A 17449-nucleotide genomic window follows, 5' to 3' on the forward strand; every position below is an offset into this window, starting at 1 on the left:
GAAAGTCCCCTTCCTGTTTGCTCAGTGATGTGTGCAGTGGTCTCAGCGCATCTTTCTACGTAGCCACGCCTGCTGCACGCAGCAGGTGATCCTCCAGTCTGTACCCTAGGAATTCCACTCCTACTCCATCACAGTCCAGCCCGGTGGACTCCCAGTACCCACTGCACTCAACACCCATCCCTCTGCAGTTTAGCCCTGCTGAAGTACAGTACCTGCTGAACTGTACTCCAAAAGGAGAAGGTTGGATATGATACCTGGACATACACAAATTTTTAAACCATCCCAGCACCTCACCTCCTCCTGAGATCCCCCATCCCCATCAGGATTGATGTGGTTTTTTTGTTTGTTTGTCTTGCTCTAGTTGTTTTTTAATAAAAGAATTGTTTTGGTTTGAAAGCCATCTTTATTCCATTAATTGAAAGCAAACAGTCCTGCAAAGCAGCAGGCTTTTTTTTTTTTTTTTTTTTTTTTTTTTTTTTTTTAAACCACACCTTCATAGTGCGTCATCTGCACTAATCACAATCACCTCCTAGCCTTACAAGCACTGCACTCCCAAGCATAACAAATATTAGTGGCTTTCAGCTTCAAATTGCTGCTTCAAGGAAACTATGGTCCTTATCCCGCGCGGCACCTCTCTAATAGCCCTGGTCTTGGGGTAGGGGGGATTGATCTAAGTTACGCAACTTCAGCTACATGAATAACGTAGCAGAAGTCAACGTACTTAGATCTACTCACCGCAGTGTCCTCACGCTTGCCCTGGTGGAGTACCAGAGTTGACAGGAGAGTGCTCAGGGGTCGATTTATTCCGTCTAGACTAGATGCAATAAATTGACCCCCGCTTGATCGATCGCTGCCCACCGATCCGGCAGGTAGTATAGACATGCCCTGGCTGTTCAAATTCAGCCTCCAGGCTCTGAGCCTCAGTGGTCCAGCCCCACATGAAGCTTTCACCCTTCCCTTCACAAATATGATGGAGCACCCAGCACACACCTGTAAGCTTAGGAATATTGTAATCTGCCAGGTCCAGCCTCTCATATAGGCAGCACCAGCAGGCCTTTAAACGGCCAAAAGCACACTCAATAGTCCTCCTACACTTGCTCAGCCTGCTGTTGAACCACTCCTTGCTGCTGTCAAGGTGCCCAGTGTATGGCTTCATAAGCCACAGCATTAAGGGGTAGGTGGGGTCTCCCAGGATCACAATGGGCATTTCCCCTCTGGTAATCTTCTGTTCCAGGAAGAAAGTCCCTGCTTGCAGCCTCTTGAACAGGCCTGTTTTCCGAAAGATGCGTGCATCATGCACCTTTCTGGACCAGCCTGCGTTAATGTCCGTGAAATGCCCACGGTGATCCACAGGCACCTGGAGAACCATTGAGAAATACCCTTCCAATTAATATACTTTGTGTCTACGGGGTGGTCCAGAATTGAAATGTGTGCCATCTATCACCCCTCTGCAGTTAGGGAAGCTCATTTGTGCAAGGCCATCCACGTCACACACATTGCCCAGAGTCACGGCCTTTCGGAGCAGAATGAGATTAATGGCCCTGCCCACCTCTGTCAACACGAGTCCAACGGTCAACCTTCCCACTCCGAACTGGTTAGTGACCGATCGGTAGCAGTCAAGCTACCACAGTGCAATCACCACGTGCTTCTCCAATGACAGGGCAGCTCTCATTCTCGTGTCCTTGCGCCGCGGGACTGGGGCAAGCTCACACCACAGTCCCATGAATGTGGCTTTCCTCATCTGAAGGTTCTGCAGCCACTGCTCATCATCCCAGACATGCATAACAATGTGATCCCACCATTCAGTGGGTGTTTCCCCGAGCCCAAAAGCAGTGTTCCACTGTGGTCAGCACCTCCATGAATGCCACAAGCAATCTTGTGTCACAGCTACTACGCGTGGCAAGATCAAGGTCACACTCCTCTTGCCTTTGTAGTTTAAGCAATAACTCCACTGACACTCGTTACGTGTTCGTGAGAGCAAGCAGCATATTGGTCAACAGTGCGGGATCCATTCCTTCAGACCAAAAGAGGCAGACCGCACAGTACACAAACCGTTGAAAGATGGTGCCAAATGAGGACGGAAGCACAGGGATTGCATCACGGGGCATTGGGACAGGATGCCATGCGACCCCCTCCGCCTTCCCACAACTCTTCGCGGCAGAAGAGGAAGAGATGCTCTGTGGGATAGCTACGCAGAGTACCCCACTCCAAATACCGCTGCAAGTGTGAACATGCTATTGCGCAGGCAGCTGACATTGTGAACACACAACGGTTTCCCTTCAGCACTCTCTGAGCAGCGCTGTAACTGCCAATGTAGACATACCCTCAAATGAGACTGAAAATGTTGGGTTTCCATCTTTAGTATTTCTCTTTTTTTTTTTTAAATATAGAAAATGAATTAAATAAGATTCTGTGTGAGCACTTCAAAACTATGGCAAGGTTTAAACTCATACAGACTATTTTTTTCATCTGGAGAATGCACACAATATCAGTGCTCTGTTATGCTGCCAAATATGTTCTAAATGAAGTGTAAAGTATTTGAACAGTAGGTTACCGGCAACATTCTCTTTTATAACACTACATCAACTCTGAGAAACTAGTAATTCAGGCTAATAGCCTGCACTTTTATGGGGTCTCTAGAACTCACATGCATGCTTATAGTTAGAGCCTAGGTCCAATGTGATCCTCAAGTCTCATTATTTTAGGAAATAACCCAACTTATACTTGTATTTGAGATGCTCCTATTTAGTAAAAGGTATCATAATACCCCAACATGGAGTTAAGAAATTACCATTTACAGACTGAGACAGAGATTAAGTGGTTTGCCCACAATCAAAAAAAAGCCACCTTACCACCTAAAATTGAACCAGATTTCTCAAGAGCTGAGTCCACTGCCTTTACCATCACACCATCTTTCCTCCACTGAACTCCATTTATTTCTCCAGGCTTTTCAGTCTGACCACATCAAGAATTTTTGGCTTTTTCATTTTTAAATTGTTTCTATAATTTAGGCATGCACTTTGAGCTGTGATCTGTGTATTTTAGAAGTCTAAATTTAAGTTTGTAGGAAAAAGCCACGGATGTAAAGGGCTTTTCCAAAAGAAAAATAATTAAAGGTGCTCTCACAGTTTTCACTGATGCAAGAAATGTTAGATCTAAATAAATACAGCAGGAGTCGGTGTAAAGAGCACAGCAGTTAATGTCTGAATGGTGTGTGCTAGTTGTCAAGCTAACTGCAACTCTGACCCTTGCTGGTCTCTCCAAGAGCAGCCTCTCTAGGTCTCAGGCCTCTATCCCCCACCCATCTTTTGGTGTGGAATCACGATTCTTCTGCTCTCAGACCAGGGACACTGGGTTGCAGTCCCCTGCCTATCAACCATGATTATCTCAGCAGGTCTGACTTATATCTAAGACTCTGCAGTTCTGTTCCCTCCAGGACAACAATGGCCATCACAGACCAAACAGCCCCATTAAAGTATTTATTTAGAACAAAAGCGTTTTAGCATCTAAAATAAAAAAAGCAAACAATATGCATACTTGGCATCTCCCTACAGATTATTTGACAGAGTTTCTCTGTCTGCTTGTCTCCCTGTCAGAGCTCACTGGCAACTCCCTGCACTGCCCCTGGCAACTCACTCCTCTTCAGAGGAATCAAGTCACTTTTAATTATTTAGTTTTCTTTTGATCTGGTAATACCCAGCTTTGGCAATACAAGGTTTGCAGCTGGTTGGAGAATAGTAAGCGAACAGCTTACCTCATCATCTTCCAAGTGGGTGCTTGGATGTTCTTATCTTGGAAGCTATTGCATCATTTTCATTCAAACCCCACTGAATTAGAGCATTTTGTGTGTAAACATTCCACTAGCCTCAATGTAAGTTAGATCAATACAGTCACATGAAATACTGTGTATTGGGTTATTAGAAACATCTCCTTAGTGACTTGGTCACCTACAGTGTTCATAAAATTCTCAGTACCTACAACATATCAACTACACATCTGTCAGTGTGAACACAGGAGGAGGAATTTAGTATGGCACAAAGGAATAGCTAGCAATAACCGAAAGAAGACTGTTTAAGGTAAATAGCCAGAGAAAACTTTCCTAACAGTAAGATGTATTGGAGTGTGGTATCTAGTATCTTGTTCAAGGTAACGATGGCAGTCCCATTCCTGTAAGCATTTAGAACTAGACAGGAAAAAGTGCTAGGAGACAAGAACAATCACATTTACAGGGGAGACTCAGGATTTTTTTCCCCACCAAAAATGGACCACCATTTTTATAAAAAGACTTATAAATTACCTTCCCTCCCATTCACACTCATCCCTGTGGCAACTGTAGTGATTGCTTATGTGGAATAGCAGAATTAGGAAAGTAATACTAGTAACTCTAATGCAACGTGTTTTGCTCTTTTGAGAGCACATTGATTTTGCTTTTTTAATTTTCTCATTACTGCATTTTCTCCCACAGATATTCTTCTCCCACAGATGGATGGCAGCTCCAAACCAGGAGACAGATCCTGTTTCCTCACAGTGGCCATTAGCACAAGCAATTAGGTTGGCTCCTCATTTTCAATTTTGATAGGCCTCCAAGGTTCCCATTTCTAATGAAGACCCTGCAAGCTATAAAAGAAGCCATAAAGCATGCGACTAGTCAGTTCTTCAGACCAGGGATTCTCAACTCTTTTCTTTCTGAGGCTCCCCCCAACATGATATAAAAAGTCCACGGCCCACCTGTGCCACAACAACTGGTTTTCTGCATATAAAAGCCAGGGCTGGCAATAGGGGGTAGCAAGCAGGGCAATTGCCTGGGGCCCCAAGCCACAGGGCCACCACAAAGCTAAGTTGCTCCAGCTTTTGCTTCAGCCCCAGGTGGCAGGGCTCAGGGCCCTGGCTTCAGCCCCATGCGGTGGGGCTTCAGCTTTCTACTCTGGGCCCCAGTGAGTAACGCAGGCCCTGCCTGGAGGACCCCCAGAAACCTGCTTGCAGCCCCCCAGGGGGCCCCAGGCCCCTGGTTGAGAACCACTGCTTCAGACCACAAGTATTCACTTTTAGAACTGCTCTATTAAACCTTTTTTTCTGTCATCTCTACTTTCTATACGGAGGGAAAAAACCAATTAAACCCCCAAATGCTTCTCTCAGGTCTGGAGTTCCAACTGATTTGAATAGGATTATCAGGATGAGACTTTGCAACTGGCCAAGTACTAATTTTACATCAAGAATATCAGACACTTAATACCAAGGAAACCAAGTGGGTATAAAATTAGAGTTGCAAAGATAGTCAACAGTTCCTGACAAGAGATAAGTGGGGGCAAGAGGAGCAAATAAGGAAGGGAGAACCTAGTCTGACTAAAGCCTTTAAGCAGAGAGTATTAAGAACTTGAGTCAAAACCAAAAGTTTCTTTAGTCCTCTTCTCTTCTTACTACTTATCAGTGAGAACTGGCATTTTCCACAGATAACATTAAAGAACAATACATTATGTTGAGAAGACCGTAAGAATACTCAAATTGCACGAATTTGAGGAGCCTCTAATATCTGAAGAAGCCTACAGGTTGAGGACAGAACAAGGGACAGAGTTTAATAAAATGTAAAGCTCAACTTCTTAAATTCTTAAGAACGTCAGAAAATTTAAAAGTATGGTGACAATTTAAAATAAAAGGGACGGAGAAACCAACACTATAGCTAAAAATAAGACAGACAAGTTATTTTGGTGGGACCTCGTTAGTTCCTATTCAGTCAGACCAGACACTGATGGCAAGAAATCAACGTACATGCCATATGCATGTCCATGAAGTGTTTGCAACCCTGATCTAAGCTAACAATGCTTCTGGCTCTGTGTAAGACACCCCTCCCCCCACCCCAAAATGGAAATGGAAATGTATGAAAACAATTTTATAAAAAAGTAACATTTAGTTAAGTTACAAAATATTACAAACTTAGCTTTTCTTGAAAATTAAATAGATTAGCAAAAAGCAAGATTTGTAAGAAAATTTTACAAATGATTTACATACAAGAAAGCTAATGTGTCAGATATTCACATATATGCAACCAACGGATAATTAAAGTACGAGTTGGCAGCATGAATTCTAAAACTTGCCACTGCAGTGGGCTCTACTATTAATATGAATAAGGCATAGAGGCAGCAAACAATTTATAAACTTTAAAAAAAAAAAAAAAAAAAAAATTGGAATGCACAATTCCTAGCATATTGTACTAAAGCTTCTTGTTATAAGCTCTATAAACTACTTAAGTGCTCAGAAGGACCACCAGTCTGAAAAGCCCAATAAAATTGTAACTGGTATTAAATGTTTGTTTTCAATTTTCCCTTTAAACGTGTACAGTTATAGGTACATACGCCATATTCACAGTTTAATTATCTTTGACAGAAGTACCATGTTCATTTTTTTTTTCAGTTGTTCCTTAAAACCAGCTCTAATTTCATCATAATTCAGGTCACTTGGTCTATGATGCAAATATTTATAAGATATTAAGAATCTGTGCCATAGTCAAGACAGTTCAGCAAGAGCAGTAATTTCCAACAGCAACATTCAATACTATATTTCAAATATTTGTGCAAATAGCAACAGGACAGTTGTATCTGAGGCAAGCTCTTATTTGCAAAAAAATGCATTCTTAATGCTGTAAACTTGGACTGTCAGCCTTAAGTCTTGCATTTCCCACAGCTTTAGAAAGTCAGTGGCAATAAATTCTCAAGTTTTAGCATGACTGTCTCATACATAGTGCAAATCATGTAGAATTTTTCCATGTTCGGTGGCTGGATTGATTTTTGCATGCGCAACTTTAGTGGTCTATCCTTCTAGTTGAAGACAGTGCCCATTTGAAGAACCAGATGGTTCAGGAAGTTGGCGGGAGGGGGAGGAAGCAGTTTCATCACACTTTTCAAACCAGCACTAGACGTGCAAAAGCAGCAAAAACTCCAGCTGTGATTACAACCAGAAAAGAGTAACTCTTCAGGAAGATCCAGGCGGTTAGTCACTTGGACTGGTCTCTAGAAAAATATGTGAGTATATGTTGGATTTTGATTAGACGTTCTTTCAAAGACATCATTGACAGAACCGAGATCTGATACCTGGGGTCTACAGGGAGGACAGCTAGAAGCCACCAACACCAAGCCGGTCCATTAGGTGTTGCCTAAAATTAGAGAATGAATTGGATTATTAAATTAACAATTTAGCACAAGGCGAATAATATGCTGAACAACTTTAAAAAAAAGGCAAAAGCTAACCATGGAACAAAGTTTAGTCTAACATTAGGGATCAAATTAAGTTATAATCCTCTTCTGGTGCTTCAAACATGTAACTCTCACCTCGAATCCCTTCTTTAGCTTCCTATTTTATATTGCATTTAATTCAAGACCCATACCCTCACCTTCAAGACTTACATAATCCTGGTCTCATGCACAACTGCTCTCATTCTCTCTACTCCCTCTCTCAATTCTCTCTACTCTCTGCACCTCTACTTTGGAAAGGTCTCCAGCTGCCAATCACCTCCCTCCTCTCCTCAAAATACATTACTTCCATGAAACTTTCCACCGTTGTTTTCACCAATAAGCTTACTACACTCCCTCTTTTAACAGGGCAACTGTCCTATGTCTTGTTAGTGCAAAGAATTTAAACTTACGGCACTACACTACACAATAATTAGTGTTCCAGGTTTTCAGTTTTCATTTGTAAAAGAAATCCCGGTAATTTTTTGATGTTTATTTTCCAAACATTAAAATGGGGATGAAATTGGGTTATTTTTTTTTTTTAAAGTGTGAAAAATCAGGAACAAAAAAAGTTCCTAATATACACATCTTACTACAGTACAACTAATTTTTTTTTTTAAATGTACAAAGTTGATTAGTTTTTCCAGAAATCCTGGTTTGTGTCTGGTCACAATTTTCTCCGAAGTATCCTCACTCATGTTGAGCCTCTTGCTGTCTTGGAAGTAGTCCAACTTTGAAAATTAGTGTTATGCATCAATAGACCAATAGATCCAGGGAATACGCCCAAAGCTTGCCATACCACTTTGATGAAGTTGGGAGGGTGTCTTGATGATTGTTCCAAAAAGCCAGCACATCCAGTTTCATGTTGTCAGGGTTAGGCATGTTCATGCAAGTATTTCAGATTTGAAATTTCATCTTTAGTGGCAAATGGAAGAAACACTCTGGCATAATGGATGTAGTCTGCTGCAAAATTCACCTTGAGGAAGGGTGCAACACCTGGGTGACATTCCAAAAAGAATCTTTGGTACAAAACTTTTCGGGGTCCAGATTACGGGCCACGGTCAACTTCCATTTCTCACTGAGAGTTGTGTTGAAGGTTTTGAACACTTTTTTGTTCTCATGTTCCAAGGTCAGAAGGATTTCCAGAAACAGCTGGGTTCTCTCAATGTTTCGCTCCTACAGCTTTTGTGCTCAATTTCAGCTGAGATTTTGGTTGTCAGGATCAGGTAAGCATCTGTATTGGCAAATATAGTGGTACTACTCAGAGAAAACTCCAGTGTTTTCTGTATGTCACACTGCGACCCCAAGTTTTCAACAATGAACACTACCCTTGGTATGCAGAATCTGCCAGTCATTTTGGTTATTTGCCAGTCTCTTCAGAGCTCCTGTTTTAGAATCAATAATCTCAAAATGATCTAGGTCTTCTAGGAGATGTATTAGCACAGTCCATCCATTATTTACACGACAGGCAGTGAAGTAGAAGATCATCCATTGATGTGACACAATAGGGGTATGCAATTGACAGTTGGCTCTGCACTCTGTCTCACCCTCTGTACAATAAAGCCTTCAACTTGTTCGCATGCTTGAAAATGGTCCCAAATCCAATAATGCAAGATTTCACATCTTTCATTTCTTCTGTAGCAGTAGCTGCTGACAGTGCAATGTTAATCTGATGAACAGGACAGGTAATGTGTAGAGCTCTGGTTTCTGATTGAGTTTAATCTCCCATGCAAACTTACCCACTTAGGAAGCATAATTGGTGTTAGTTGTAGCCACATTTTCCCAAGTTAGTTGGTACATCTCAAACATGTCAGTCGTCTTCTTGTATGGCTTAGGTAGGCAGCAACAATTACAAATTTATATCTACATTTGATAGTGAGCACATTCCCGCAACAGTGAGTTGGTGAAGGTCTTTCAGGCCCCCAGCAAAAGAACAAAGGGCACACCAAGATATAGGATGTGTTCTATTGTTTGTGCCTAGTGACCACAGTTGCATACAGGTGTTTGCTTAATTTTCCATTGAAAGAGGGTTTGTTGATGTGATTTAATCTGCACCAGTCTTTCCAACTGGAATCAAATCCCAGAGGTTCCTCGGCAGGGTCACCGACAAGCTGTTTATTTTGAGCAGTTGAAACGCTCCATGTGGCCCTCCTTTGAGCCTCAGTGTTGAAGTTGAGTGTAAGGGTATGAAGGCAGTTCCACAGAGGGTTGCAGGATTTAAATTTTGTCTTTGGCGGGTTCTGCAAGTCATTGTGCAACGAGATCCTCATGTTTTCATTGACGTGGTTGAGAAAGCGAGATGTCTGGGAAACTCTTCTAATGTCTGGAGGCTGGATGTGCGATAGGACCAGAAGCCAGTCGACTGGAGTCAATTTGAGCATCCTTGACACTATGCACATGGCATTATTGAGATGAGTATCAAGGAGGTTAGTGTGACTGCTGTGAGACCACACTGGTGCACAATATTCAGCCATAGAATATACCAAAGGCAATTGTTGCAGTTTGTAAGGTCTGTGCACTGGAGCCCCATGATATTACAGCCAATTTCCTGATAACCGCGACACAATATCTGACCTTATCTTGGGTGTTCTTGAGGTATTTTTGAAAGGTTGAACTCCAGTCCAGTGTAACAGCAAGATACTTCGGATTAGCTTGATGGCCAATGCTCTCACTGCAGAACTGTACATTGAGTTTGGCATTAGCCATTTTATTGTTCAGATGAAGGCAATCACCAGAGGTTTTTTTGGGGGTTAGGCCTAAATTTCCAGCATTGGAAATAATCAGCCAATATGCTAAGATCTCGGTTTAGAGAGCATCTGATGATATGGAGGCTAATGGACTGAACAGCCGAGGCAATGTCATTCGTATGCATTAATTTCCGCGACTCCATTGCAGGTATATCTGTGGTGTATAGATTAAAAAGTATTCGGGCCAGGATGGAGCCCTGAGGTATGCCAGAGTTAAGAGTTCTTAACAGGTCAGTTATTGCTTCATTGACAAAACAGGTGTCAGAGGGGATGACTGTCACATCAGCACAAAACAATGTGGGTTTATTTGCTTTAAAATTAAACTAAAACAAAAGGCCAAGAATTAGATGGTCCAGAGCATCAAAAAACTTGTCAAAAATCAGACTAGATACCACATTTCCATCAATTTGTTAGATACTAAAGCATCATCATTTTCTTTGATACTTACAAGAGGGGCTGTCTGCACTAGGAAGGGTTTTTGCTGATTGACAGTACTGCCACACAAAGTCACCAACAGTTTTCTCTGCAATTAGCAGCGGTTATCTGACAAATCGAAGAGCACAAAGTAACTGACACAATCACACTGTGTCTTCTTTCATTAAAGCTCTGGTGAAAGCTCCTGATATTGACTGTTTATCCCAAAACCCACTTTCTTCAATCTTCTTGTATCGCTTGCTTTCAGCATGCTCCTTCATTCTCTCAGCACGACCGGTGACCTCATTGCTGCAGAACTTGAGGCATGATGCATCCTCTTCATTCCAGTCTTTACCTTTCTTGAAAAATTTTTAAGCACTGATTTCTTGTTGGTATTTAGGCATAGAACTGAGTTTTCACCCTATATTTACCTTTTTTACCTTCTCTATCTGTGGAGGAAGGACTGTTTAAATTCAGTGCCGCACTAAATGGACAGAAAGAAATAGGCAGCAGCATTTCCTTGTGAGCCAATCATTGCGCAATATTAACTTGCTTTTCCAACCTCTACCATGTGTGTTTTGTGTTTTACGCTGTGGAACTGCTTCAGTCTCTGAGCTGCAGGACAAATTCTAATGCTTTATGCAATTGTTGTAACAAAAATAAGTACCCCAGAAAAATACTGAATGGATAAGTGCGTGTAAATCAGTAAAAAACAAAACTCCTTTAATAAAAAACTGGTAATTTATCGGTGAAAAAAAAAAATCAGCAAAAACTGAAAATGCAGAACACACAATAAGCAAGAACACTGAAGTTTCCAAAAGGAGAAAAATCTGATATCACTAATTGTTGAGATCTGTAATATTATCTGAGCATGTGAAGTATTATTTACTTCCAGCTGAAAAGTTATTGTATACCAAGTAGTCTTGCAGAAGCTTTGGCTGAAATGCATGAGTACTAATGCACAAAATATAGCCATCTGTGTTTGAAGAATTTCTGCAGATTGGGTGTCCTTGTCGTCAGAGTAAAATACTACCAATATAAAAGCAGCACAGGAGAAACTTGTAACAAAAAGAAACAATTTAACATCCTTAACTAAATGAAGCTATTCTTTAAAATGGAAAGTTTTCGGCTATGCTCAGGCCTGACTTCTGTTTGCAGTTACAATTTGTGCTGGCAAAAGATAAGCCTGTACTTCTTGCACCTACAAGATCTGTACCTACAATGAGGTAACTATGTAGCTAGCAAGGGCTTCAGAGGTCCTCGCTGCTGCAATCGATGCAGCAACTGTCGATTTAGTGGGTCTAGTGAAGGCCCGCTAAATCAATGGCAGAGCACTCTCTGGTTGACTCACCTTACTCTTCTGGGGGAGCTGGAGTACTGAAGTCGAACAGAGAGCATCTCCTGTCGATGCAGCACAGTGAAAACACAGGGGTACGTCGACCTAAGCTACGTCGACTCCATCTACGTTATTCACATAGCTGCAGTAGCGTAACTTGGGTTGATTTATCCCGGTAGTGAAGACAAGCCCTATGACTGCTTCTGTCCAGTATGCCCACAAACAGGAGACTGGAACACTTGACATTTAGGGCCAAATTTAAAATTCACCAATGAACCGGGTTAGGTATAGCATAAGACAAACCTATTTGACCAATAGTAGTAAGAAGCTATTTAAAATAAAGATGATTATGTTTGTTTTTTTTGCTAACTTTGTAGATAAAAATATCTACAAAAAACAAAAAAGCACTACCCTCCCCTGCCTAGAATGTCAAGGAGGGATCCATGCAAAACAACTGCAGCACACACACACACACACACACACACACACACACACACAAAGGCAGAATGACCTCCTGTTGCTGCTTAAAGAACGGATATAACTAGTGGAAATGGGAGATGGTACTGCATCCGCCACACAGCAGATCCCTATAGAAACTGCTTCAAGTATGTTATGTTTAAAAGTGAAAGTTTTTTTTTTTTAAAAGAAGTAATGAATGAATAACTGATGCCAAAATCTTAGCCCACCTGTAGGTTTTCCTCTCTCTCTGGCATCGGCCCAAAGTGCTGAAGGATCTGGCTGCGAAATTTGTTTCTCAAGCTTTGGAACCAGCCACAAGCCTGATTGTATACCACGTCATGAAGTGCTCTCAGATTCTTCAGCTCTTCTTTATCTGCAACCTATGATAGAACACTAGAGTAAACTTAAATACACAACACAAAGAATGAGATAATCAGTCTAATACACATTCCATTTCAACTATTAGTAACAATCATGAAGCCTCCACATTCATACAAGCCTTAAGGAGCAATGGCAGAAAGGAGAAGAAAAAGCGTTGTGGTACAGAAATCCCGCACTTCAGACCAAATACCTCATAAAATAGCAACATGACAAGAATTATGTAAAACAAATTTGTGTTTAAGTAGGTCATATTTACAGTCCTGCTTTACGTCATTCTGCACTTAATATACATTTGACAGGCCCACTTTTTCCATTATATTCTTTACTACAGTCACACATTTAGATCAAGTTCCAATTCTGATGCAGCGAAACTCTAGAAATCAATACTTAGGCATATTTCATAGTTACGGTGGATACCTAATAGCTGTCCAAAAAAAACCTCATGACGCCTTATTTAAATTAGGAAAATTAGTTATTGGCTATATATCAGTTTAAAAGTAATTTTTACTTCATAAAAGTTAATAGTATTGATTGGGGGGGGGAGCACAATTCTAAGATAAATTTGTCTTCACAAAAGGTCTAGAAAATCTTAGCTATTTTCATTTTTCTTTAATATAGGAGAACCATGTCTCCCAGCAACTGTTCTGTAATCCCAAACATTTGAAGCCAAGTCTTTATGAACAAATGGTAGAGAAAACTAAGATTGTTGGTTAAGAGGAGTGTTATTGCTCAGAAAGAGTTCTAGATACCTTAATATCTTCCAAATATTCGATGTCTGCAGTACAATAGCCATCTTTCATCCCTCTTCGTAAAACTCTAAATCTCTTTCCACCAATTGTGTCAACAACAGACCTCCCATCAGGTAGGAAATGAATATTCCTAATTTGCAGCATACAACCATAATCTGCAAAACTAGAACCAGAAGCACTGTCAGCAATGCTAAGTTCACAATTTTCAAACATTTTTGCAATAAAACGGAAGCTGGGGGGGGGAGGTAGAACCATACAGAGCTCTTAAGCAGCTAAGAGTATCAGAATGTATACTTGCTTGTTTTGAGGGTCACTGATACACATCCCAAATTGTTTAGTCCCAGTTTCCATACTTCTGCGAATCATCAATCGGTATCTTGGCTCAAACACATGAAGAGGGCAAGGCACAGTGGGGTATGCCATAGTGCAAACAAACACAGGAACATTCTTGGTCAAGCTAAAGGCAAACCCAAAATAGATTAAATATACCTTTTGAAATCTAACCACAAGACTGTGCCAAGCCATAATAATTAACAGCAAAAGTGCTACACTACGTTTATTTTGCCAAAGGCAATTTAAAAAAAAATAAAGAAATGCTGGGTGTCCGTTGATTTTCATTATACCAAGTTTCAGAGTAACAGCCGTGTTAGTCTGTATCCGCAAAAAGAAGAACAGGAGTACTTGTGGCACCTTAGAGACTAACAAATTTATTAGAGCATAAGCTTTCGTGGACTACAGCCCACTTCTTCGGATGCATCCGAAGAAGTGGGCTGTAGTCCACGAAAGCTTATGCTCTAATAAATTTGTTAGTCTCTAAGGTGCCACAAGTACTCCTGTTCTTCTTTTTTCATTATACCTTAAGTCATAAAATGTCCCTGGCAGGGTGAACATTTATTGCTATTTAAACATTTAAGAGAACATTACAAAGTGTATTATGGACAGTGGTTTATTCTGATCAAATATTTATAGCCAGAATTTCCCCCCCCCCAATAGTTTGTAGCATATAAACTACCATTGAAAGAACACTTATTCTGTGAGATGCACCAGTCTGTGAAAGTTTTACTAAAGTTAGAGAATAGTTTCTATAGTTGTAGTTACTGCAAGCCATCAGCTGAATTACTTCCAGGGATGGACCCCGAACAGGGGGAGTGCAATACAAGGTAAAATTTGCTGTGCATGGCTCACATAGTAGCAGCTAACTAAGGGAATGAAATAGATTTGGTCAAAGATTTTTTCCAAGCTGTTTTTTTAATCAATGGTTTTATTTTTGCTAGACGCAGACAGAGTTAGCATTAAAAGTTACCCTGTATCTTGCACTATACCTCTGCCTTTCAGAATGTACAAATGGTCATTTGAATGCTAGTGTTTTGCTCTGCACTGTTAAGTTGCCTAAGTGACAGTTTCTCACCAGTATTTTCTGACACAGACAGAGGCTCTAAGACAGACAGAGATGGTTCTCAATAGTGAAAGGAACAACTTGAAAGTCTCACTTTATTTTAATGTTTTGTACTTATTAATAAAAATAACCCCTAAGATTACAACTGAAAAATTAGAGAATACATAAAATAAAGTGGGAAAAAGAGTACTGTTTTATCTATCATGCAACTCTGAGGGAAACTCAGAAGTATGCTTTTCCCCAGGCTTTGCAAGAGGCTATTTACCTGTAACAGTAACAAAGCTGAAACTGAAGAGACAGTATATAGGCACAGAGAAGGAAGAGAGATGGGCCTGATCACGTTAGGTGGTGCTAATCTTGAGCTCACCTAAGAGACCATTATAAAAATGTGTGATTTTATTTTTTAACTAATAGGACATTCATTCATTTTCTGAAGTTAGTAAATTTAAATACTAAGTTGACAGCTTTCCCGATATTTAATGTTCCTTCACAAAATTATGAAATGCCATCATTAAAATCATTAACAAAACTATACAAAAATTTCCACCCTGACAGTAACTGGATTTCTTCAAGCTGCGTCCCCCTATGGGTGCTCCACTTGAGGTGCTCACAGTCCTTCAATCAGAGATTTTCAGCAACAGTGCTCATTCAGTCCCCACGTTCCCTAGCTATTCTCATGCCCTTTACAGAGCACATATAGAGCTGTGGATAGACCGCTCTTGGTTCATTCTCCACTGCAAAGCCTAAGGAGACAAGGCTCTGAAGCAAAGTGGAAGGAGGGAGGGTAGTGGAGCAACCATAGGGGGACATCTTGAAAAAGCCCAGTTACTAAACAAGGTAACCAACCTTTCTCTCTCTTCTTCGAGTAGCATCCCACCTATGGTGCTCCATTTGAGGTGGCTCCCGAGCAGTACCCTTTCAAGGAGATGGGAATTTTGGAACTCAATCTAAGACTGAGAGTAAAATTTCAGAGCCTTTGACAGCATCTATTCAAGAAGCACCAAATATGGTATGGTGTCCTCACGAAGCAATCTTGCAAATCTCAGTCCATCAGCAGAACGACAGATGTAGATTGATATCTGGCAGGTAGGTATAGTATATTACAAGCAGTATAGCAAGAGAGGATCCAGTCAGAAACCAACTTAGAAAGTCTCTGCATGGACACTGACACTCTTTTAGTTGTGTCCACAATAGAAACAAATAGCCTCAAAGAGGGTCGAAAAAGTCTAGTCTTGCCCAAATAATAGGTCAGTAGCCTCCTAACATCCAAGTTATAAAGGGCAGCTTGTTGCCTAGACAGATGGGGTTTAGGACAGGAAACTGGGAGGTGAATTGACTAGTTTATGTGAAAGTCTGAGCTAACTCTGGGCAAGAAACAAGGGTGTGGTCAAAGGGATACCTTTTCTTTGAAAGAGACAGCATATGGAGGGTCAGCCAGGGTCAGCCATCAAAGCTCTTGGCTTGCCAAGTCTTTGGCCCTAAAAAGGCTGTTTTCAGGGAGATATTTAGAAACAAGCAGGTAGCTAGCAGTTCAAAGGGAGGCTTCATCAGAAAGTTAAGAACTAAATTTAAGTCCCAGGTGGTAATGGGATCTCTGACATTTGGGAAAGATTAGATAATCTTTTGATGTGTCAAGAAGTTGCAAGGGTGAGCAAATACTGAGAAACCCTCCACCAGAGAATTAAGTACTGTGATGGCCACTACAAGAGCTTTAATTGAACCTAAAGTAAGGATTTCCTTTTTTTCAGAGCAAGAAGATATTCCAGAATCTCTGAGGTAGCAGAGTCAGCAAGAGATTGGTGCTGGTCAGCACACCAGTGGTAAAATCTTTCTATTTCTGATGGAATCTTTCCTACTATTCAGCAGGACTTCATATCCTTCTCCTGAGCAGGAGAGTGCTAACCCTGAGAGTCATCTAGATACCAAGCTTTGAACTGCAGTGTTCAGGTTGGGGTGAAGAACATTCCTCAAGTCCCAAGTGGGAAGAATGGACATTGATGGAAGGTTGATGAAGGAGAGGCAAAGGTAGTAAGGAAGCCATGCTAGTTTTGGCCAGGTTGGTGCAATCATGACGACTGTGACCTTGTCCTGTCTGATTTTGTTTAGCACCCTGAGGATGAACAGCTTTCGGGGAAGAGCATAAAGGAGATTCTCTGTCCATGGGAAGAGAAAGTCAACCCCCAGAGAATGATGACCCAGGCCTCCTCTTGAGCAGAACTTCACACAACTCACCAGAGAAATCTGCATGTAAGAAATATTTGTCAAAATATGGATTTATTTTCCACTTGTGATCTTGAGTGAAGTGACTGCGAAGATCAGGATATGGTACACTATTGACCAGTTCCATAACTTTATTGCCTTTGTGGAGAGGGAAGGAGATTCACTCTCCGTTGCTAATACAGTAGTACATACTGGCCCTGTTGTCTGTCATCATGCAGATGGATTGACCCATGGATGGCGGGTACCATAGCCTATGCTTCGCCCCCAGTCTCCCTTCCCTTGCTTCCCACTCTGCATGCAGCTCCAGTCCCCCAGTGCTGGCCCCGGCTGGGGCTAGGCCGCACACCACCCGCCTTCCCGGCATTCCAGGGCGGGGCGAAGGGAGCCTCTGGGCTCTGGCGGGGGTGTGTGGAAGGGACGGGGCCTTGGGCAGAAGGTGTGGGACTGGGGGGGCTAGCCTCCTCCAGCCAGCGGTTCATGCGTTGCCCGTAGATTGACCTTGTATCATACAGAGGAAATGCTGT

General features: G+C 41.5%; 1 protein-coding gene across 1 annotated transcript in view; it reads right to left on the reverse strand.

The window, feature by feature from the left end:
• Positions 1–6458: 6458 nt before the first annotated feature.
• Positions 6459–17449, reverse strand: part of LONRF1 (LON peptidase N-terminal domain and ring finger 1) — a 39258-nt gene continuing 28267 nt past the window's right edge. Inside the window, exons 9-12 of the mRNA XM_054030675.1 lie at positions 13608–13766; positions 13310–13472; positions 12407–12559; positions 6459–7147 (exon numbers count right to left, since the gene is read on the reverse strand). Of these exons, the coding sequence (XP_053886650.1) occupies positions 6989–7147; positions 12407–12559; positions 13310–13472; positions 13608–13766 (634 nt within the window). The 3' untranslated portion in view covers positions 6459–6988. The remainder of the gene's footprint in view (positions 7148–12406; positions 12560–13309; positions 13473–13607; positions 13767–17449) is intronic.

The sequence above is a fragment of the Malaclemys terrapin genome, chromosome 5, assembly GCF_027887155.1.
Source record: "Malaclemys terrapin pileata isolate rMalTer1 chromosome 5, rMalTer1.hap1, whole genome shotgun sequence".
In the NCBI taxonomy this organism is placed as follows: domain Eukaryota; kingdom Metazoa; phylum Chordata; order Testudines; family Emydidae; genus Malaclemys; species Malaclemys terrapin.